General features: G+C 40.4%; 1 protein-coding gene across 2 annotated transcripts in view; it reads left to right on the forward strand.

The window, feature by feature from the left end:
* Nucleotides 1–23,225, forward strand: part of lama5 (laminin, alpha 5) — a 166,193-nt gene that overhangs the window by 131,379 nt on the left and 11,589 nt on the right. For both annotated transcript variants that reach the window (XM_086067181.1, XM_086067182.1), the window contains exons 51-72: nt 266–377; nt 1,821–1,991; nt 2,047–2,243; nt 2,309–2,425; nt 3,801–3,955; nt 4,019–4,148; nt 4,214–4,316; nt 5,419–5,532; nt 8,283–8,465; nt 9,787–9,929; nt 11,554–11,733; nt 14,175–14,314; nt 14,389–14,548; nt 15,745–15,878; nt 15,959–16,124; nt 16,192–16,326; nt 17,576–17,727; nt 17,869–18,001; nt 20,178–20,321; nt 20,404–20,534; nt 20,610–20,780; nt 22,394–22,526. In XM_086067181.1, the coding sequence (XP_085923307.1) occupies nt 266–377; nt 1,821–1,991; nt 2,047–2,243; nt 2,309–2,425; nt 3,801–3,955; nt 4,019–4,148; nt 4,214–4,316; nt 5,419–5,532; nt 8,283–8,465; nt 9,787–9,929; nt 11,554–11,733; nt 14,175–14,314; nt 14,389–14,548; nt 15,745–15,878; nt 15,959–16,124; nt 16,192–16,326; nt 17,576–17,727; nt 17,869–18,001; nt 20,178–20,321; nt 20,404–20,534; nt 20,610–20,780; nt 22,394–22,526 (3,204 nt within the window). The remainder of the gene's footprint in view (nt 1–265; nt 378–1,820; nt 1,992–2,046; nt 2,244–2,308; nt 2,426–3,800; nt 3,956–4,018; nt 4,149–4,213; nt 4,317–5,418; nt 5,533–8,282; nt 8,466–9,786; nt 9,930–11,553; nt 11,734–14,174; nt 14,315–14,388; nt 14,549–15,744; nt 15,879–15,958; nt 16,125–16,191; nt 16,327–17,575; nt 17,728–17,868; nt 18,002–20,177; nt 20,322–20,403; nt 20,535–20,609; nt 20,781–22,393; nt 22,527–23,225) is intronic.

Below are 23,225 nucleotides of genomic sequence, written 5' to 3' on the forward strand. Positions count from 1 at the left end.
AGGACAAGGCATTTATAAGGTCAAAAGTATATTATTTAATATCTTAAATTATTATATTTTCCTGAAATTGTTTAGCCCTACAGTGTTGTTCATTTGTTTTGTTGTCATTGAGAAGAGCCACGGCCAACATTATTGTTCAACATGTCAACTTCCATCTCTTAATTGACTTCATGGTTCCTTACATGCTGTGACATCATTCACGCTATTATCCTAGTTGACAAAACAGTTTCTTAAATCCATGCTGACCTTATGGTGGCGTCCTCAGACTGCAGCGATGGCCGAGCAACTCAGCGAGCTGGCAAACAGCACCTCCGACACTCACCAGAGGGCGCAAAACCTGCTGGCCTTCATCCACGTGGTAAACATGGATTTAAATGGTAGGAATCATTAGAATGTAAAAATATATATAAAATCAGTGCTCATGAATGTATTGATTGATACATTTATTAATTGTCCATTTTAGCGGAAGCTGATTGTTTTATTACTTTTATGTTAACATAAATGGGGGTTGGGAAAGACAGATTAACTCACATATAGTTGCGGAAATGTTACGTCTTTTGTCAGTCATCCCTGTAAGTTCTACCTTTAAACAAGCATTGTGCAGTTTAAAAAGGTAATGTTAAAGCCTTTTCCGCATCATGCATGCTCCACTAATGACCAGATGAATACAAGAGCTGTGACTTTTTGACAAAAATTGTGTCTATCAGCTTGTATCTTCCCTTCAGTGTGGAGTGTTCGCCCCAAACACGCCACAGTTTCTTGAGGGGTGAAGTGGCGCTATGCATGAGCTTTACACAGAGGCTGTTACGCTTTAGGCCAGAAGTGGCAGTCGCAAGTACAACATCCATTTCTTTACCACTTCGATGACCTCAACCCTAGAGATAGATTTTTTTTATTTCAATATTTTTAAGTAGAGATAGATCGATCTGTTTTATTCAGGGACGATACAGATTATTAGTAGTCAAGGGTGCAGATAACCGATATTTGGAGCTAATATTAATTTTCACTAAAATGGAAAATATTGGCATAAAAACTTTAATACAAACTTCAGCGCTTATTTATTTATTTTTTTAATTCTTAGTCAATAGACCTCTTTGTTTTAAAAATGTAACGAAAGGTTCAGGGATCTTCCAGGGGCAGTAGCATGTCTTCAAAAGTTAAATAAAAACTTAAGTAAATAGCTCCCTATTGTTTGCTACAGTAAATAAAGTTTTTTAAATTTCAAAATAACTGTAGTATTACAATTTTAGTTATCTTAGTTTTAATTTCACAAACAAGGTGTAGAAAGTTCCTAGGGTCAGAAGCTTCTATGAAAATTTTATAAATAATTAGTTCCCAGATTTTTTTTCCCCCTGAGCACTTTTTTAAATGGATCTATTATCGGCCGTAGGATTCTTCAAAATAGCCGATATTCGTCAAAATGCTGAATATCCCTATTTTTCAGTATTTGTTTTTGGAGGAACACCCAAATTTAACCTCGATGAATTTATGGGTCATTTTTATTATTATTTAATAAACCCTTCCTTCCCCCCAATCCATTTCAGTGGGCGCCAATTATATTCTTTTTTAGGTTTTGCTATTCACGGACCAGCCCAGTCCCCATCTCCCGAGAACAGTAAGGGTCGATCATACAAACAATTAAAAAGTGAATTTACCATCATATGTCCCCTAGTGTGTACAGCAATACAGTGTTTCCATACCTGATGTTGGCATATGAATTCAGTACCGTGAGAGCTAACCATACCATTTGATGACATAGTTATTGTCCCTGTACTATCACCTGTACCCGTCTGATACATTGCGGATGTCAACCCTTGCAGACATCATGCAGATGGCCAATTGGTCACTAAACAGCACAGAAGTAAATCAGGACAAAGATGAGCAGGAGAGGAAAATGATTGAGGTGGAGGTCATGTTGGACAAGATGAGGAGCAGAAGCTGCGCGGGACAGAAGAAAATGGCTGACCAGGAGAAGAAGGAGGCAGAAAAACGTAAGTAGGCTCATTCCACAATGTGGCGGACAGGAAGTGACGTGTGTTTGGACAGTGTTGGAGCGTGTAGACAAGGACTTGGCGCGTCGTCAGGACGAAAATGTGAATGCGGGCGAAGCCGGCAAAGAGCGTCTGTCTCGCTTCCACGCTGACATGATGGAGCTGCGGGACGCGCTGAACGAGGCAATCAACAAGACGGCCCAAGCTGCCGAGGTTAATAACAACAACCAGAAGACGTTGGAGGACAGCAAGGTGAGTGTGGCGGCGAGGAGGAGGGTGAGGAGCCATGAATGTCACATGACCTTGTGCTTTCTCAGAGAAAAGTGGACGAGCTGACGTCCAAACGCAAGGAGGTAGACGAGCAGCTGCACATGGCGGAAGACCACGTGGCACAAGTCAACGAGCTGCTGTCCATGCTGCATGACTCCAAAGAGGTGCGAACACACACCCAAAAATGCCACAGCTGCAAAAATGCACCTATTCCACAGTCTATAAGTGCACTTATACATACTGTACAATATACTTTATGTGCAGACCTTCCTCACCACATCACAGTTCACTTTTTGCGGTACATCACAGTTTTTTAAATTGTGCATATCCAATTTTTATATCACTGATTGGTTGCTATATTGCAGGATACTGCAGCTACTACTTACATTGCCAGACTGCTACTTATGGCCATCTTGTCACTGTTGAGCCTACAAACTGATTTAATTATGTGTATAGATACTGCATGGTCTTCTTGACCATGGCGTCATAAAGCAAATGAAGCACCATGAAGCTTTGAACCATGTGTAAACTAATTGGCTGAAAAGTCTCAATGATTCATGAAGCTTCATTTCGCCATCACCAAGAGCCACGAAATCCAGTTTAAGTACGGCAGGATGAGTGGAACCAAGAGCTATATTCCTCTGTGTTTGAAGTGGGAACACAAAGCTCATTAAAGACATAAGAGGATCAACCAGCTGTGAAAGGGTTAATAATCATATTGACAATTCCGAACATCCGGACATTTCTGCTATTTCCACAATGCAACGCTTAATTACCATGGTGTATTGTATCGCTTTTGTCTGTGACTAGCATACAAACCAGGCATATTGCTACAGAATTTAAACAACATTTTACCACATTTTCAAATTAACTCATTCACTCCCAACCATTTTCACTGAAGCAACCCCCTTCACTCCCGGCTGTTTTATTGGATTTTGACTGATTTTGCAAGGCCCACAGACTATTATGTTCTATTGCTATAAAAACATGGAACCTACCACAAGAAAGATTAGAGTCTCTTCTTTCATCAGAAAAATTTTTTTCCATTTTGCAGCAATTAGCATTAGAATATAACTAAGTTTAATCATTATTCACAAACCCTGTTGAAAGCACTGGCAAAAAGACCTTGTTGCAACATGACCCTGGCTGATCTTTTATACTCTGCTGCCACCTGTTGGCCGTTTTTTGTAATAACTACCATTGCTTTAAGCCACCTCTTCTGGTCAGAAGCTGCATCAAAGCCTTATGTATGGTCTTGCATAACAAAACATAAAAACGTATTTACATGTTTTGGAGTTTGAATGAGTTTATATGCCACGGCTTATTTTTACTAATGAGCTTCAAGTCGCGTCAGATCTAACCAATGAAATTACCAAGCATTTCTCAGTGGGCCAATGAATGTGTCTGAGTCCACGTTTGGCTACTGAATCCCACCATCGCTGGCAACGGATGACATGCTCTATCCTACACATTGCACATTGCAATTGTTTATGCTTGTTTGTAGCACACACGCACATCATGAATTGTGTTGTCCCCCAGGATTATGAACGTTTGGCAGCGCAGCTTGACGGTGCCAGGACACCACTATCCAAGAAGGTACAGGACTTTACTTGGGCCGACTCAAAGATACCCCTGGTGGAGGAAGCTGAGCACCATGCTGATATGCTCCACGCTTTGGCCGCAAATCTGTCCAAGTAAATGCTCCTGAACGATGACAACATGGAAAAAACAACGCCTTGACGTGTTGGTTTTGTTAGGTTTGTGGAGGAAACAAAGAGCGAGGGTTTGGTGGACATTACCAAGGCCTACAACAATATCATCAACGGCATCAAAGCGGCTGAGAAGGCAGCGAATGAGGCAGACGAAGCCGCTAGCAAGACGCTAGAGGTGAAGGACAGCTGTTGACTTTTGCGTTGATTCCTCCTGTGTTTTAAAACTTTGTGCTCTCATAGAATGTCGGGGACCAGAACCTTGGCCACACGGCTGATTCTCTGCGGAACCGCAGTATGGCGCTGAAGGAGGAAGTGGAGAACTTCAATGACAAACTCAACAATGGTAACAGTGCCTAATTGATGACAGCTCCTCCTCACTGGATTGCATTTGTCCACCTTTCGCTAAGCAGAGGTGGCAAATCCAGGTCCAGAAAGTAAAAACCCTGCCACAGTTTGGTTTTAGCCTCAGCAGGTAAACAAGCACCATGGAAGCTAGCTAGCTAGCAACCGAGGCAACAGCCAAACTGTGGCAGGGTTTTTACTTTCTGGACCTGGATTTGCCACCTCTGTCGCTAAATCAGGTCCCTCAAACGCAGATTGGCCAGTTAGTGTATAGCACATAACAGAAGCCTGACACATTCCTGCCCTTGCCCGTTGAATTCAATGATACATTTTTGGATGCTATGTGAAGTGATTCACTTTGTAATCATGGTTAAACTCGCCTTTTATATTTGCTCCATGGCAAACAATGTATATGTATTAGCCGTAAAATAATGGTAAATTGTTGTTTGCTCAAAATGCTGACTTGATGTCTGTGAGGCCTAGAGGCTTTTCGTCTTCCACATTGTCCTGTGAATCCATCAAAAATCAACAAAAACACCTTTTGCCTAGAAAATAAAGCTACACTGTTGTTAGCTGAAAATGCTAATTTTATCCCACAAACCTGAAGTCGAGTTGCTTTCTAGTCGTCCTCATAGTCATTTTGAATCCATCAAAAATCAATAGACACACAAATGTTGTGGTCCAACTGTGTGCACCTGCCTGCTTTTATGTCACCCTGTGTTCTTCTCTTTTGTAATTTTTCATCACAGCCATTTCATTTAGCTCCTCCCCGCCATTCTAAACTTGTCTCTTCGTCAAAATGTATCACTTCAACATACTTCCTTGAAACCAATGTACTACTTTCCCAGTAGTCCTTTGGTACAACCTTGCAGCATTACAGACAAATAACCTTTTAAATAGATACATTTTATAATTTAGGAATGGTGAATATGTGTGGGATTACTGTAGCCGTGAGAGTGTTAGTGTTTTGCTCTGGGATGTGTTTGCTTTGCATGTGTAAACGTTTTACCTGTTTGACTTGGTGGATGTAAATCTGACTGTGGAAGCATAACATTTGTGGTTATTTGTGTTTTATTTGCAATGTTTGTGTTTCCGCACCACAGAGTTAAAACCTCAGCTAGATGATGCCCTGAAGAGACTGAACGATGCCAAAACCAAACAAAATCAAGTGGCCACTGACTTCATGTTGGTCCAGAGCAACCTGAACTCCTCCTCCAGTATGCATGCTTAACACACACACACACACACACACACACACGGACAACATAAGAAACTTACTAGGGATGAAACGTTTTATGGTGTAACAACAAACTGTGGTAACGTTGCACAGGGTTAGTTTTGTTGTAGACTTTTGGCTTGTTCACAGCAAGTCACTCGCATGCATCTATCTTTAAAAATCTGGGATTGGGACCGAGGGATACCTCCCGGAAAGATGTTTGTGGTACGGAGGGAACGAAAGCTGGCGCTAAAGTGATGGCATTAAGTGAACCGAGAGAGAGAGAACGATTTGAACTGTGCCTCCCATTGATTAGAATAGGGAATTTAAGGTTACTCGTCAGTGGACAAAGAAATGGCTGTTGAAGTGCAGTTGTTTATTTACATCTGAACTTCAGCTGTTGGCCAGTCCTAAAGAGCACCTGGCTATTTGCTTTTGTGCTTGCTGCTATTTATAATTTCTAACGTGTAAAAAGTGTATATTCAAATCAGACTGCTTTAGACATGTCTGCCATCTTTTTGTATAACTTTTGTTCCGCAGTGGTCATTCTGGTTACTATAATCAGAATACAATATGAAGTTTTTATAATGTTTCATCTCAACAGGCTATACAACATCATTTGATACAGTTCATGTTGAAAAAAATACGGTACCATAATTTCCGCACTATTAAAATTAAAGGTAACTACAGTCATTTCTGGACTATAAGCCGCTACTTTTTTCACTTGCATTCGACCCTGCGGCTAATACAAAGGTGCGGCTTATCCATTAGATCACAAGATCGCACTACAAAAGGAAGCGCAAGAGCGTCAGGCAGAGCAAAACAAACCAAGTGAGCCCAAATACAGTAGGAGAGACAGAACAAGAGCGAGACAATTTGCGCCCTCATTATGGAAAAGAAAGTAGCGGGAACCCGGTGTGGTAACATTAAAACACCTGCGGCTTATAGTCGGGTGCGGCTTATACTGTATGTGTAACAAACTCGAGTATTCCCCAAATTTAGCTAGCGTGGTTTATAGTCTGGTGCGCTTTATAGGCCAGAAAACTGTACACAAAAGTAAATTTAAAAAAGAAAAAATCATATACAAGCTGCACTGGACTATAAGATGCAGGTGTCCACGTTGTAATATAGACTTTTGAAACAGAGAGATGTTCCACAGATTTGTATTTATTTATTTTAACTGTACGCTCAAAAAGTGAAGTATTATCCTCATAGTAATTGAATGGACTGGGACTATTTTTTGTGTGTAAAAAGATGTTCTCTTACCTTGCTAACACTTTTGGCTATCATTTTGAAATTGCTCCAAATTTACAGTATACTGTATATATTAGACTTTTTTCACAAAAAACAGAAATACGTAATCATCAGGGATCTCAACTTCTGGTTCTTCTATTTAGGGCTAGTACCAGATGGATCGCAAAGTATACTGTACACTATCTCAAGCATTTGCTAAAAATCACCTTTGTCGATATGGAAACAAGCATTGTACAAGAAAACTCCATCACGAAAAATAGACGATAGAAAAGCGGTGCGCATTTTTACACAAGAGACTCATTGAAAAGGGGACCGTCTAAAACACTTCATGTGCGTGTAACGTCGCCTAATTTCAGCAAACATTTATGAATCGTCACCAAAATTCACCCACACATCTATCTCTACTTAAGCCTATTTTAACCTCTGAAAATATCAAAACAATTGCCACAGTATTTTGGATTATATTGGCATTCAGCCTTTCTCAACATAGACGCTCACTATAAAAAGCTTAATGTGGCTTAATAATGATGGGCCAATTTTTCACTCATAAACTGTCATTATGTATTTTTTAATCAGGAAAATTATATAAGCATGCATTTTCAATTTCAAACATTTGTTTTGGAGAAATTAGCAGATAACTAACTCAGAAATATACGCTCCCTTTTACACTCTAAAAAGAGAATTGTTGAACCAATTTAAGATTACAAATAAAATTGTTGACCAACTTAAAAAAAAATGCTTCAATTGGTAACCCACGATTGAATTAAGTTAATCCAAAGTGAATATATTAAGTTTAATAAACTCATTCACTCTCAGCCATTTTCACTGAAGCAACCCTTTTCGCTCCCGGCTGTTTTAGTGGATTTTAAATGATTTTGCAAGGCCCACAGAATATTGTGTTCTATTGCTATAAAAACACGGAACATACCAAAAGATAGATTAGAGTCTCTTCTTTCATCAAGAAAAAAAGTATATTTGTATCTATTTCCATTTTGCAGCAATTAGCATTAGAATATAGCTAAGTTTCATCATTATTCACAAAAGAGCTTGTTGCAACATGGACCTGGCTGATCTTATACTTATACTCTTATACCTGCCGTTTATTATAATAACTACCATTGCTTTAAGTGACCTATTCATGTAAGAAGCTGTATCAAAGCCTTTTGTATGCTCTAGCATAAACAACGTTTTTGGGTTTGAATGAGTTAATTATGAGTTCATTAAATTTAATATATTCACTTGAATTAAGTTAATTAAAAAATAATCCAATCTTGCCCGCCTCGTGGGCTAGACAGTATCTCGGAGCTGTTGCAGCTCTCTGATGCTCGAGCTAGACCAACCTCTCTGAGAACTGGGACACCGCTCCGTTCTTTTGAATGCGCACAACCCAGAGTGGCTGAAAACTCCATTAATTAACCGCAGGACTCAAAGCATGTGAAAGAAGTAGCGGATTATAGTATGATGTGTGATGAGTGTTCACTCCTGTGTGCCCTGCAGACGTCAGTCACGACATCGACATGGCCAAGCAAGCAGTGCATAAGGCCAATGCGTCGGCCTCACAAGTCAATGACGTCCTGCGTCCAATCAGAGAGCAGCTAGACCAATGGCAGCAGACTTACAGTGATGCCAACACCACCAACAAGGACGTCAACGAGGCTCTGATGGAGGCCAACAAGACAGGTAGGAGCGTTCACAATGCACACAAGTTATCATAACGTTATTAAGACAAATGTGAAAAGTGCCACTTTCAAGTTAGTCACATTGGTCCAACCTCATTTTGGTGTACTTTACAAACAAAAGTTCTTGAGGCAAAACTGTCACTGTCATCAAACTTCTATTAACTGAATGCACAGTGTTTTTAGTCACATTTGAACATTATTCATTGGCATACAATTATAAGCAGAAGTTAAAGGAGACAAATATGCACTTGTTTACACAATTAAGGAGTTCTTATTTGTTTAATAACATTTGACGTGTTTTTTTCAAATTACGCCAAGTATCAAGAATGATCGAGAACACACCCCAAGATCGAGTAATAATCATATTGATGAGGTATCGGAGACCATTGCTAGGAAAAGATCACTCGTCACTTTAGCAAGGGCCATCTCAGCAAAGTGATCGGCCCTGAATCCTGACTGAAAAAGTTCAAATTGATCATTAGTGGCCATGTAATCATTAAGCTGTTGCGCAACAACTTTTTCAAGCATTTGTGTTTTAGGCACAGTGTCCTTAATCTCATCTCAGAGCTCAGGGGTTATGATAAATGGAACTCTTGGGTCTAAAAAAAAGAAAGAAAAGAAAATCCCCACAAAGCATGGATTTTTCATGGTGTTGACAGCACTTCACCAAGACGCTAAATGCAGGGTGCCAGCTATTGAATATTTTAATATTTCAGTGCTCTATTGAATAATCAAGTACAGTATTCAGATAAATATATTTTTTGCGTAGTAACTATGAATACACACAGGACTGGACGGTACTGGACTGGACTGGACAAAAAAATTAGACATTTCACTTAACAAAGAACGACTACTTGGCTTTCTTTTTTATATATTCAACACTCACATGTACGTTCTAAAAAACAGGCAGATACAGTGCCTTGCGAAAGTTTTAGCACCCCATAAACTTTTTGACCTTTTGCCACATTTCAGGCTTCAAACATAAAGATATAAAATTTGATTATTTTTTTGTGAATAATCAAACCCAAGAGGGACACAATTGTAAAGTAGAACAAAATGTATACGATATTTGAAATTGGAAACGTGGTGGAAGCATCATGGTCTGGAGCTGCTGTTCTTCAGTAGGGACAGAGAAGATAGAGTTGATGGAAAGATGGATGGAGCCAATTAGGTGTCAATTTTGGAAGAATTTTAGTTTAATTTCAGTTTTTAATTTGTAAAAAAAAAAAAAGTTTATAATATCATATTGTATTGTTCCACTTAACGATTATACGATTGGCTTAACTGTGTTGTTTTCTACATGTGGCTGACGTGTGCCGCAGTAAGCATGCTGGGCGACACTATCCCGCTCCTCCTGAACAAGCTAGACAAGATGCACAATCGCTCGGTGCAGATGCCAAACATCACAGAGAGCATCAGCCGCATTCGAGAGCTCATCCAGCAGGCGCGCAATGCAGCTAGCAAGGTATGTACACCGCCAGAACACTGGGGAGGGCGCACATCACTTCAGGCTTACGTCATCATCAGTGTTGAATGATTCCGGTTCCTATTCCAGTTCCTTGTTTCGATTCCGATCCAAACAATTCTCAATATCAGTTATTTTCGTGGTGTCCAACAGAGATGGCAAATCAAAGTCCAGAAAGTAAAAACCCTGCCACAATTTTGCTTTAGCCCCAAGTGCTAGCTAGCTAGCACCTCCCATAGTGCTCGTTTACCTGCTCGAGAGCTAGCTAGCAAGCTAGCTAGCATCAATAGCTAAAGCTGAACTGTGGCAGTTTATTTTTTTCGTTCTGGACCTGGATTTGCCACCTCTGGTGTCCAAACTACGGCCATTCATTTTTAGCGTCTCGCAGTGCAGACTAAAATAAAATTTCATTTGCCTGCATTGTACTATGATACGTTCTACACTGAGTGGCAAAGCAGGAAAACAGAAGAAGTTTGTTCTCATCTCACTTCCTTGTTTGCAACCAATCAGACATCATTTGATACGGCTACCAACCATGCCAAAATCTTGATTAATCATTGTGTTTTACATAGCAGTTTTTTTTTATATACTATAAAAATAATTATACTATAGCTTCACACATCTTTACATAAATTGATTAATTAGTTTAGTGTTAAACGGACAGTGTGTAGAAATTTTAGTTTGTTTTTTTAATGTTCATTTAAAAAAATCTATTAATTTCAATAATAAAAATTTAAAAAAAAGTTCTATCACGTCAATGTACTTTAAAAATATATAATTGTAGGTCTAGTACTTGCTAATTATATTACATGGATTGCGCCTCACCTTACAGGATGCTGATATGTTTCGCCACCATCTTTCTACTACAGTTACCCGGAGAAGAACTTATCAAACGTAGTAATAGGTCGTGGGCTTGAGTGTGTGTGGTCTCTCTGAGACACCGTATTGCGCGTGCTTCAGAATGCACTCGCTTCAAACTCAGGTCATTTCATTCTATTAGTTCATCTATAGATGGCAAAAAAAATTCCACACTGTCCCTTTAAATGAAAGATGCCAAAGCAGCCCTTGCCTCCTTTGATCTTCTGTATGTGGCCTTTCGAAGTTTGGACGACCCTGATTTAAATTGGGCTGCTAACCATTTATTTTTGGATGAACTCATCTGAACTAGATAATAGCCAAGATAGCATATCTAAAAAAGTTAGGACTGTCACGACTTGATGCACTAAATTGAGAGAAAGAGAGAGGCACTACCACAGAGCAAAAAAAAAGCTATTGTTGGCATATAATTTGAAAAACAATTGGCAAAAAACTCAATTTACCAAATAATGGGCCCTCATACCAGGTCAACGGGCGGTGAATAAAACTGAGAAAATGTTTTATAATTTACTATACACATCTGTATGCCAAAAAAAAAAGCTTGTAATAGAACTTTGATGGACAAAAGAACATAATGAGACTTTAACTGACGAAATTGCAGATGAAAAAATAAACAAAGCCATTTCAAATAGCAAGCAAAGCAAGTCCACCTGAACAGCTGGGTACAATGCAGTGCATAGAGACTCAGATTGAGTGGTATGGAACAGGAATATTACTTTCTTCTTTGTCCTCTACTTCCTGCGTCCAGGTGAGCATTCCTGTGAAGTTCAATGGCACATCAGGTATTCAGGTGCGCACCCCGCCCAACCTGGCAGACCTAGCGTCCTACACCTCCCTCAAGTTCTACATCACATTGCCCGAGGCGGTGCGCTCCCGCCGGCAGATTGATGACACCAAGCAGTTTGTCTTCTACCTTGGCAACAAAGATGTAAGCACCGCCGTGAGAACACAACCATGCTCTTATTTTATATTGTGAGTAGAGTAGTATTAGTAGACACGGAGACCGGAGTAGACACTTTATCCCTTTGCGTTCCTGCCAAAGCCTTTTTCTTGTTTTTTTGCGGTGTCACTGTTGTATGTAGAGGGCACCAAGTTTATAATAGTTTTGAATTTTTCATAAGAATTAGTTATTATTTCATTTTGTCTTTTGTTTCTCAAATTCTCTAGTTTTAATTACATTTTAGAGTGAGTTCGCTATTTTTTTTAATACAGTATTTGTACTTAGTTAAGCATTATTTTTTTTTTAAAGAGTTATTTGTTGAGTGCAAAATTTAAAAAGGTCAGAAAAAATATTGCTTAAAAAAAACACACAACAAAATATATCACTTACACAAAAATGTACAGCGGTGCCTTTAGATATGAGTGACCCAACTTCTGAGTTTTTCAAAATACAAGCCGTCCTTTGGCTGATTTTTTTGCGATGTGTTAGGGTGCTAACTTGAGATACAAGCGCTGTATGGTGGCAGTAAAGTCAATTCAACTCATTTTACAATAAGCAAGAGTTTGACAACAACTTATTAAAAAATAGGTTTCCCTCTGCAAAAAGGCATAACTGAAAATGGGCTTGTGTGTATGTGTTCTTTGTTATGAAGCCCCTAAAAAGCTCTTATGCAACCAATGACCTTAAATCCTTTTAATTGGTGAAATTAAATCCACCTGTGTGCAATCTTAAGTGTCATATACAATGTTGGGCATGTTACCCTAAAAAAAGTAATTAGCTACAGTTACAAATTACTTCTCACAAATTTCAATGGTGGCAAGCCAGTATGGGCTCAAGGTTGGCCTTATATGGGTACTAGCTAAAACCCACACGGGCAACCCATCTGGGGCCCACTTTAGCTGGGCTAATTATGGTGTTCCTGATTGTACCCATATTGGCTCCTTTCACACTCAAGCTTTAATAACAAGGAGACCAGTAATACAATCAATTACCTTTTTTTACTTATTGAACGCCAAAGAACAACAAATGGTCAGTGTTACCTCACTGTCAAAAATAATTTTTCATTTTCCACCTCAAATGAGCCTGCAGCCTGAAGACCTTGTTGAGGTGACAAAATGTTGCTAGGCTTCCATATCTTTTCGGAATGCTGTGCAGCGCTTTCTTCTTGGTTTGAATATTAATCTTGCACCATCAAACTTATATGAAATTGCCCATTAATGGTCCAAATAATAAATATAAATTTGAAATATAGATAGATTTTTGTTAAAAAAGAAAATCAAATTTAATTGTAGAGAAATACAGGCCATGGAGAAAGCTCCATTGCCCAAGATGTTATTGTGTAATGATCAATTTTGAATATTTTGGAGTGGAGCCTAGCCAGAGCCCACTTATTGCCCATTCTTAGTTTAGCCTACTGCCTACCTACTGCCCAAGTGGGGCCCAACAACAAAGCCCACTCTAAGCCCATTCCCATCCAAAGTCCAACTGGACTAAGTGGTTTCGATATGTTCGCGTTTGCTGGTTAGCTGATCGTTTGAAACACCTGTGTTGCCTGTGGGAGGCATGGAAAACAGGCTGGTAGGGGTACTTGAGGACCGCGGTTGAGAACCACTGTCCTAGATAATGTGTTTTCCTTTGCTTAACTTGTATCTCATGCACTGATTTGCATTTACTGGCTAACAGCCAATCAGAGTGATTGTCACAGGCACCACTTTGCTTAAAAAGTAAAATGACACAAACATCTCTTAATACTTCACCATTTTAATCAGTGCTTTGTACTTTAGGTTTGATCCAGCCTGCACCATGAATGTGTTGAGCAAGATTGTGTACAAGGATACATTTCACTTAATGAAACCAACACCATGACTGTGGACCCCACAGCTAACAGGGACCTACCAGCTATGTTATGTACTTGTCATTGTGTGATAGCAATAATATTGAGAATCATGTTGTTCTCTTAAAGTAAACGTTGGTGCTTTCAAACTTGCTATGATGTCCCAATGTGATGAAATGCACGACTCTGTAGTACTAATAACATGATGCGGTAATAACTCCAACTCAAAGTAATTATTTAGATTAGTCAGTTAATGCCGTTAAACTTTAAAGCCGTTATTTCCAACACTGGTCATATTAGGGTTCCCCAATTAGTTCTCACTAATGGCCAAATTATGTCAAGGTTGCCAAGTCTTGGACCAAATTGTCTGGGAGTTTGTTGTTGTTTTTATTGGACTGGATTCTCTGTGGGAACAGACCTGATCCACCACATTTTGCAGGATCTTTGTAAGAACTGTCCACTCTGAGGATTAAGAAGGTGTGCCAATGAGTCTACATGGTGCTTTTCATCCGTATGACTAGTAAATGCATTATGTTGTGCCATGGCTCTCATGTGCATGAAAAGACTGTAGTGTGTTGACTGCTGGTCTTTGCAGTCCTCAAAGGACTTCCTGGGAATGGCGCTAGAGGGGAGGAAGCTGCGCTGGTACTTCAACATTGGAGAAGAAACGGCAGAGGTGTTGATGTCTGAGGATGTCCAGTCCAACGGGAACTTTAATAGTGTGGTCTTGGAAAGGTAGGGTGTGGTCCACATGCATGTGCATGCGTGACTTTGTGTTGTTTTTCTAACGCTGTGTTTTTGTGTTGAAGGATCCTGCAGTATGGTCAGATGTCAATGTCTTCTGAGGCCTCTGAAGGTGACCAGACGGTCACCAAAGCTTATGTGGAGGCGGAAGGCGATCAAGGGCTTCTCAATCTTTTGACCAACGACACTGTCTTCTATGTCGGGGGCTACCCCAGCACTTTTAAGGTGGGCCCGCCCACCAACTTAAAAAAAACATTTAGAAATGTGTGTCATTCTCACAACAGTAGAAGACAACACAGTATGTTCTATGATGTTACTGTACTGGAGGGAAGCATACTCCGCTATGGAACACCAAGCAGACTAGATTAACTTTGAAATTTATTGATAAGGTCAACTGCATCGCAAAACAAGACGACTGTTTTTTTAAACTCATTCACTCCAAGCCATTTTCACTGAAGCAACCCCCTTCACTCACGGCCGTTTGACTGGATTTTGAATGATTTTGCAAGGTCCCATATTGTGTTCTATTGTTATAAAAACATGGAACCTACCAAAAGAAAGATTAGAGTATTTTCTTTCATCAGGAAAAAAAAGTATATTTTTATCTGTTTCCGTTTTGCAGTAGTTAGCATTAGAATATAGCTAAGTTTCTTCATTATTCACAGACCTGTTGAAAACACTGGCAAAAAGAGCTTGTTGCAACATGGCCCTGGTTGATCACTTATACTCTGCTGCCACCTGCTGGCCGTTTTTTGTAATATTTACCATTGCTTTAAGCGACCTCTTTAGGTCAGAAGCTGCATCAAAGCCTTATGTATGCTTGAGCATAAAAAAACAAAGAACAAAAAAACGTATAAATACGTTTTGGGGAGTGGATGACAACGTGTTAAAAACATTTATAAGTTTTTTAGGTTTGACTAAGTTAAATGATGTTACTGTAAACAACACACACACACACACACACACAGCTTTTTGAGATATATTGGCCTACTTCATTTTGTCAGACGAGTTATATTAGTTGATTTCTTGATTAAACGGCTCAGAAAGTAATTAGGCTTGAGTGTGGTCAGTGAAATATTACCTAGGAAATGTGATTATCCTGACTAAATTAATGATTTAACAAGTTGGGCAAGTATTGGGTGAGGTAGCATTGAATATTTTTTCCCTTAAAGTTACTTGTACATTCCTAACAACAGAATATACTTTTGTAAATATATTAGTCTAAGATCACACACCCATATGAGACGTCGCAGTCTAAGCGGCGAGCTCGCAACAACTCTTTAAGGCCAATTTGCAGCCGTTTACTGTAAGTCGCAACCACGCCAAAAATTATATTATTATTATATTATTATTATATATACTGCCATGATCTCAAATCTTCCATTGTTATTGGTGCTGAGATTTCTTCACCATGTTTGTAGCCCCCTCCCCCGCTAGCCCTGCCCAACTTCCGGGGCTGCATGGAGTTGGACACGCTCAACGAGGAAGTTCTCAGCTTGTACAACTTTGAGGAAATCTTCCAGCTCAATACCACGCAGGAGAAGCCATGTGGCAGGTGAGGGCCTGCACACGTCCACTTGGCCGTCTTACTGTGCCCGGGTGTTGATGTGTGCTTGTTGATCATGGTGTAAAAAGGTCCAAGCCAGCGCTGACACAGGCCTGGGTAAACGACGCCGCTTATTTCGACGGCACCGGCTTCGCAGAGATCTCCTTCAGTGATGAGTCGGCGCGCATGCAACGCTTCGAGCAGGAAGTCAAGCTAATCTCCCACAAAGGGATTTTGCTGCTGCTTCACAACGGAGTACGTGGCAATCAGGTGAACTTAAATGCCATGACTAGATGCTGAGGCTCTGCATGTCCCCAACCAGGACCAGTTCCTGTGTCTGGCCGTTATCCGAGGCCATCTAAAGGCCTTCTTCCAGTTTGACGGTAAGATGGAGGAGTTCCAGCCCAAAGATCCCACCTCACCGCTCCTGAGGGTCAGCGACGCCAGTCCCAAAGTGGTACATACGCTTTTATATTAACTTTTTGGGAAAAACAACACAAGGTAGACTGGGCAGAGCTTAAACTTAATAAATGTTAAAAGTAATCTAACATGTTACTATATCTTAAAATTGTAGTCTGATTACAGTTACTATTCAAAGACTTAATGCATTACTTTGCAACATAGCAAAGTTTTATGTACAGTGGTCCCTCGCTACTTCTCAGATACACTCTATCGTGGATTTTTGTCCCCCTCCCCATTTTCAATGGTGAGTACACCATAAAATTATTTATTTGTGCTGCTTCTTTTGTCCTTTTTAGTAATATTTGAGTAAATATAAACAGCTCTTTCTTTCATTCAACTCAATCAATTACACTTTTAGTCAAAATATTGAATATTTGGTAAATTAAGAAATGTGTATCATTATAACTTAAAAAAAAGGTGAAATTTTACTTTTTTTTCATCCTTCTTAGCAAGTCAGTGTCAGTGGTGAGCTACTTTTAGAACAGATCCCGGTTACAGTAAAGCCCAATCCACACTGAATGCTTAACAGCATCCGTACGGACGCCGCAAGGAATAGAAAGCATTTGAGTCTGTGTGTCAATTTACACCAGCTGCAGTGCGATGCGTATTCTGATGCGGAGCTGCTGAAGGTTTCCGCAAGGTTTCTTTTTTTTTCGAATTCCACATGCGGATTTTCATGAAACTTGATTTTAATGAAGGAAATTACACGAGCTGGACAGGAAGTCAGGCATAATTTTTTTTTTATAAAAAAATACATAATTTTTACGACTGCTACTTCGGAAATTCCTCTATCGTGGGTGGGCATGGAACGTAACAACCACGAAAAGTAAGGGAACACTGTGTATATATATATAGAGAGAGAGAGAGTGAGAGTGACAGTGTGAGAGAGAATTTTCACTTGCTATTCTTGTTAACTTCAGCAAGTGGCATTTGAATATTTAAAAAAAAAAACTTTAAAAACATGACAAATCCAATTTAATTCAAATGGAAAATGGAGTGCACTTAAATATCAATGTATCTACATCATATGGTGGATGCCCAAAGAGCTTTATAAAGCCTCACTTTCATTTATTTGTCAACTTAATCTATTGAATTGTAAAATGGAGCGGCAGGCAGCCAAACAACGTTCAGTGTGCTAGTGAATGTGAAAGGTACCCATCCCTATATGCAGGTATACCTACTGAAGTTGCCAATGGGTATAAAACACTCAAGTTGATTGACTGATTGATTGTTGACTTGTTTAGTTGGAGATTATCATCCTGCGATCTCCTCCGTATCGAGTGGTGGTGAGGAGCAACCGCAATCAACTCTTCACACACCTTTTCTCTGAGAACATCCCAGCCTTTGGACGCACATACTTTCTGGGAGGAGTCCCCGAACCCAACATGCCCGACAGGTCAAAAATACACATACACATCAGGGTCTTCCTTGCCCAAATTGAAACGCATAGTAGCAATCACATATTGATACACACAACACAGACACAAAATTTAATGTTGCGTTTGGTGTTTCTTGTTTTTGTTGTGTGGTAGTGCAGATTGCGGCCCTTGTTTCCCCAGCAGGGCTCTCTTAAAGGATGTTTCCGGAACGTCAAAGCCCAAAACTCTCACATCGACCTGAAGAGGATGAAAAGCTCCGGAATCAGTTTTGGTTGTGACAGCGACCTGCTGGTAGGCACACCACGCATCTACAGTACATCCATTTATTTTTTTTCATCATGCTCACCCTCAATAGGGTGACGGGGTGAGCTGGAGTCTATCTGGGCTGACTTTGGGCGAGAGGAAGGGTGCATCTTTATTGGTCGCAAGTAATCCACAAACACTTGAGTGTAGTTGGCCACAACATCATGTGTTTGTTTCTTCATTATCATCCATCCAGCCATTTTCTTCCACATATCGAGGGTTGGGTTGCGGGGGCAGAAACTTAAACTGCAACTCAACCCCCTACCAGACGTTTCCTCCGCCCCTCACTAATATTTGATAGCAGTGCTCAAAGGGGGAGTTGCCTGGAAGATCGTTGGGCTTGTATTCACCACAGTGGTAGATCGATGGCGTCAGATTCAAGAAGTGACATTGGTAGTCTGTCTTCGTCCAATGAGAGGATAAACAGCCAAATTGTGTTTATCCCAGTGTTTAACCTGAAGATGGCGCACAAAGACATTTTTTGGACCCAAATTCAACCTAAAACAAACATGTACTAAAATGTCAAAATAATGACCAGGATATGTAGACCGCATTAGTATGCACCTTGTCAGGTTCAGTCAGCCGAGAACATTTAATAAACAACAGACAAGGAAGGAAGACAAGAGACTTTGTTTTGCTCGCAAGGAGAATGGACAGAGATGTGCACAGTTAAAATCTCCTACCACTATGAAGCACACTCTGCCAAACCCTCTCTTTTTTATATTTTTAGGACAGTCCCTGGTAAAATAGTCGTTGCTGCTCTAAAGGTTGCGGGAATACACAGCAGCAACCATCACGGATATGAGTCATTGTGCAGATAATAATACAGACGTGTCTTTCTTCGGCGCTGAAGGTTTCAACAGTCAAAGTTCAACAGTTCATCCGCAGTGTTTCAACCGCTATCTTTTGATAAGGGCACAGTACCTGTTTTGCAGCTGCAGGAGCATAAGTCATGCTCTTTCTCACAGGACTCTGCTCTCTTCACAGATAACTTCAACTTACAATGTTATACCGCTGAATAAATACTTTGCAATACTATAAGAGTAAATATGAGATAGCTTATGTACATTTATTCTAACACACCCGTTCAAAATGACCTCCCTTAGAGTGCCAGCCGATTTTGAGCATTTTCACTCATCGTTCAAGGCCGACAAAATATTGTGTGCTATGACTATGTAAACATGGGGAGTACTATATGAAAGATTGGATTCCATTCTTTCACAAGAAAAAAAGTATAATTCTACCTAATTCCATTCTTTAGTATAATTACTACTTGAAAAGAGGTAAGTTCAGTGAGTACTGGTAAGCTATTTTTGAGGAAACAAGCTTTTTGTGAAAATATATATTTTTTGCACAAAAGTGACTTTGACGCTAATATTTTTTGGTTTAGTAACATCTCAAACATCTCATCAGTCCTTCCCTTCGATAAAACAGGAACAAAAATAATCAAAATGTGTTTTGGGTGGCACAATAACAATGTACTGTATTTAAATATTTGATAAAGTGTTCAAGCAACAACATTTTCACATTTGACAAAATATTTACAGATGTTTGGCTATTTACAGCAGTGTTTCTCAACCCTGGTCCTCTGGGCACACTATCCAGCCTGTTTTCCATGTCTCCCTATTCCCAACGCAGGTGATTCCAATGACAGCTCATCAGCAAGCTCTGGAGAAGCCTGATAACGATCCTCCCCTGCGTTAAAATCGGGAGCCATGGAAAACAGACTTGATAGTGTGCCCCGAGGACCAGGGTTGAGAAACACTGATTTACAGGAATGGTTGTGCATGTGTGTGACTGCCGCATGCATGTGTGTGTGCTCACGAGTGTACGTGTGTGTGCATGTGTGTATACACACACGTATACACATACATACGATACGATACGATATACTTTTATTTTCCCCGTGGGACGAAAACCACTATGCTCCTCCTGAATCTGAGGTTCGACTTCGGAGGGAGACATCTAAAACACGCAGCTCTCTCGGACCAGGGTTACCTACCCCGTACCATAAAGCATGATGTCTATATTTGATCCAATTGTGACAATATTCCATACAATTTAATAGAATTGAATCATGGTAATAGGACTATGCAGGGAAGGTGGCACTTTCAACACTGAGGCTAATTGAGTGAAGTAAAGAAGAAATCCATGTTCTGTGCAGGTGGCTCGCGAGGCTCACTTCTTGGGTCAGAGCTACCTGGATCTGGCGTTGAGCAACGTTCCTGGGCTCAGGAGCAACTTCTATGCCAGCTTCAGCTTTAGGACCGAGCACAAAGACGGACTCCTGTTCTTCCATCACGACAAGGTGACGCACACTTGCTGTTTGATGGTGCATGTTTCCATGGCCTTACTCAACCTAGCGTGTGTGCGTGCTTATGTTTGCGCAGGACGGTGTTTGTCAGGTGTTTCTGCATGAAGGTCACGTGGTGGTGAGAGCAGGCAACACCGAGGTGAAGACGCAGAAGACGTACAACGACAATAACAGTCACTACGTGGCCATGTACAACAACATCAACGGGTATTGATTTATACCAAATAGAAGAAGCTCACCTTCTTCTCTATGTGCTCTAACTTCTACGAACATCCTACTCAGGGTGCGTGTTTACATGAATGACATGCTGGAGAAGTCCAAGCAGGGTGTCTGGCTGGACACCAGGGGGCGTGGCTTGGTGGCCAGCTTGGAGGGGCGCACCTTCTTGGGAGGCACGCCCGATCAGAGCCTAAGCAACCTGACGGGATGCATCAGCAATGTCTTCATCAGGAGGTGAGAGTGAAAGTCTCCACATCATCTTCTTGTACAGATACACAGTTGCAGAGAAGCAGTAAAGTGCAGTTTAAAGTGGCACGTGGTAATACTAAATCTCAAGTATTTATACTACTAATGCTAGAGATAGTTGTCAGGTTCAGTTAACCTTGAACATTTAATAAACAACAGACAAGGAAGGAAGACAAGAGACTTAGATTATTTTTGCTTGTGAGGAGAACGGACAGAGATGTGCAGATTACAGATTCCTGCCCGCTCTGAGGCACACTCCACCGTGTCCTCTCTTTTTAATAGGATGTACCCTAGTTACACAGATGTTGCTGCTCTAAAGGGGAGGGGTCACACATAGCAGCAACCGCCACAAATATGAGTCATTGTGCAGATAATAATACAGACGTGTCTTTCTTCGGCGCTGAAAGTTTGAAGAGATGCAAAATTTAAAGCAATTAACATGCTTATGACAATTTTAACCAACACAACATCCAACTAGGTTAAAAAAAAACTTGATTAGTAAAAAAGCAAGAGCATTTTGATGATTAATTGCAGGGAAAGATGTTAGCCGGCCAAATGTGAATGCTATCAACAAATAACAAAAGCATACATTATTCCATTAATGTAGACACCCTACTGAGTAGGTTTAATCTTCACATAATATTTGAAGACCCAGCTACATAAAAATAAAACCATTCATTTACTAATTAGCATACCATGCATGTTGTAGCTAATCATATGCTAATTGCTCAGGAGCAAGTTTTCAATTGAACAATATACCTGTACACTGTGCTAAATGTCTGACAATGGCTGCTAGTGCTTCAATGTATCTTTACTTTACCTCTTTATTTTCCCCATTTTTGCTCCTCTTCTTTTCTTCACTGTGTGCTCTTTTTGACTCGGCTAAGAGAGGGCGGCCGTGGGAAGTAGTTGGGAGGAGCTTGGAGTGTGTCATTGTGGGGACTTTTTTGGAATAATTTTTTAATTATCTTTCCAATAGCCTTTTTATTTGACCATTTACAACTGAAACATCTTCTAATTAGTAGATTAACACCTTTGCTGTTCACAATGGGTACTCCTGCAAGCCTCTGGCCAATAGTTTTTAGACTGGATTCGGGTTTGAATTTCCCACCCTCTGTCTGCGGATGAGATATCATTTGCGCATTGTGCAAGTGAGTGCAGTGTCATTTTTCGGTGACAGGTTGCAGTAGCGATTACAAATAGAATTTTCTGCATTCAGTAGCTTTAATGAAATCAGAAGGTTTAACAACAGTTCAAACATCAACTAATATCTAAAGTCTTGGGCCCAATTTAAGAGGTCATCTTAACAATAACAAAACTCAAACTGGACTGACCTACACACAAACAACTCTGTCTGTTTAAATAGTGGTGGGCTAACCTAAATGAACACAAGGGAGATATGACGACAAATTAAGAAAATTTACCAACTTAATTAAATAAGAATAACTAAACAAAACTAAATATATCAACACTAAATGACAAGTGAAAACTTCACTGAAATTAAACTAAATTAGCAGAAAGAAACCTTACCAAATAGTAATGACGACGCAAGGATCTTTGCTGTTTCACAAGAAATTCCAGCTGTCTGTGTTTGTCATCAGGGAGACTAGTCCTCAGATTGTGGTGAACCTGCTGAAGGTCAGAGATAATATCAACGTTCCTCTCGACTGTCCTGCCGCCACAAAGCCTCAGCAGATTGTGTCCATTCCACCCAAACACAACAGCAAGGCCAAGGTATGCACACGGACTCACTCCCAAGTTCTGTAGTCATAGTATCTAATGCCTAGCCTCCTTGGTTCCCTTTCTTGACTGATACTTTTGAATAAAGAGAACCCGCTGATACAGTGGAAGCTCTCTGTAGACCAGGGATTGTGCTGTAAAATGTGACTCCAAAAAGTCGGGAAAAACCCATCCGTTCTTTGCTCCATTTATCCTCATTAGGGTCAGAGGTGGCAAATCCAGGTCCAGAAAGTAAAAACCCTGCCACAGTTTGACTTTAGCCCCTGATTCTAGCTAGCTAGCTATCTCCCTAGCAGGTAAACGAGCACCATGGGAGCTTGCACCTGAAAGTAAAAGCCCTGCCACAGTTTGGCTTTAGCCCCTAATGCTACCTAGCAGGTAAACAAGCACCATGAGAGCTAGCTTGCTAGCACCTGGGGCTAAAAAGCCAAACTGTGGCAGGGTTTTTACTTTCTGGACTTGGATTTGCCACCTCTGATTAGGGTCGCAGGTGTGCTGCAGCCTATCCTAGCTCACTTTGGGCACAAGCAGGGTATACCCTGAACTGGTCGCCAAAGGCACAGGGCACATATAGACAAACAAGCATTCACAAATTTACGCCTACAGACAATTTAGTTTTTAATTAAACTACCATACATGTTTTTGGCATGTGGGAGGAAACCGGAGTACCCGGAGAAATCCCACGCAGAACAT

The sequence above is a fragment of the Leptonotus elevatus genome, chromosome 2 (genome assembly GCF_054856555.1).
Source record: "Leptonotus elevatus isolate MCC_2025b chromosome 2, RoL_Lele_1.0, whole genome shotgun sequence".
NCBI classification, from domain to species: domain Eukaryota; kingdom Metazoa; phylum Chordata; class Actinopteri; order Syngnathiformes; family Syngnathidae; genus Leptonotus; species Leptonotus elevatus.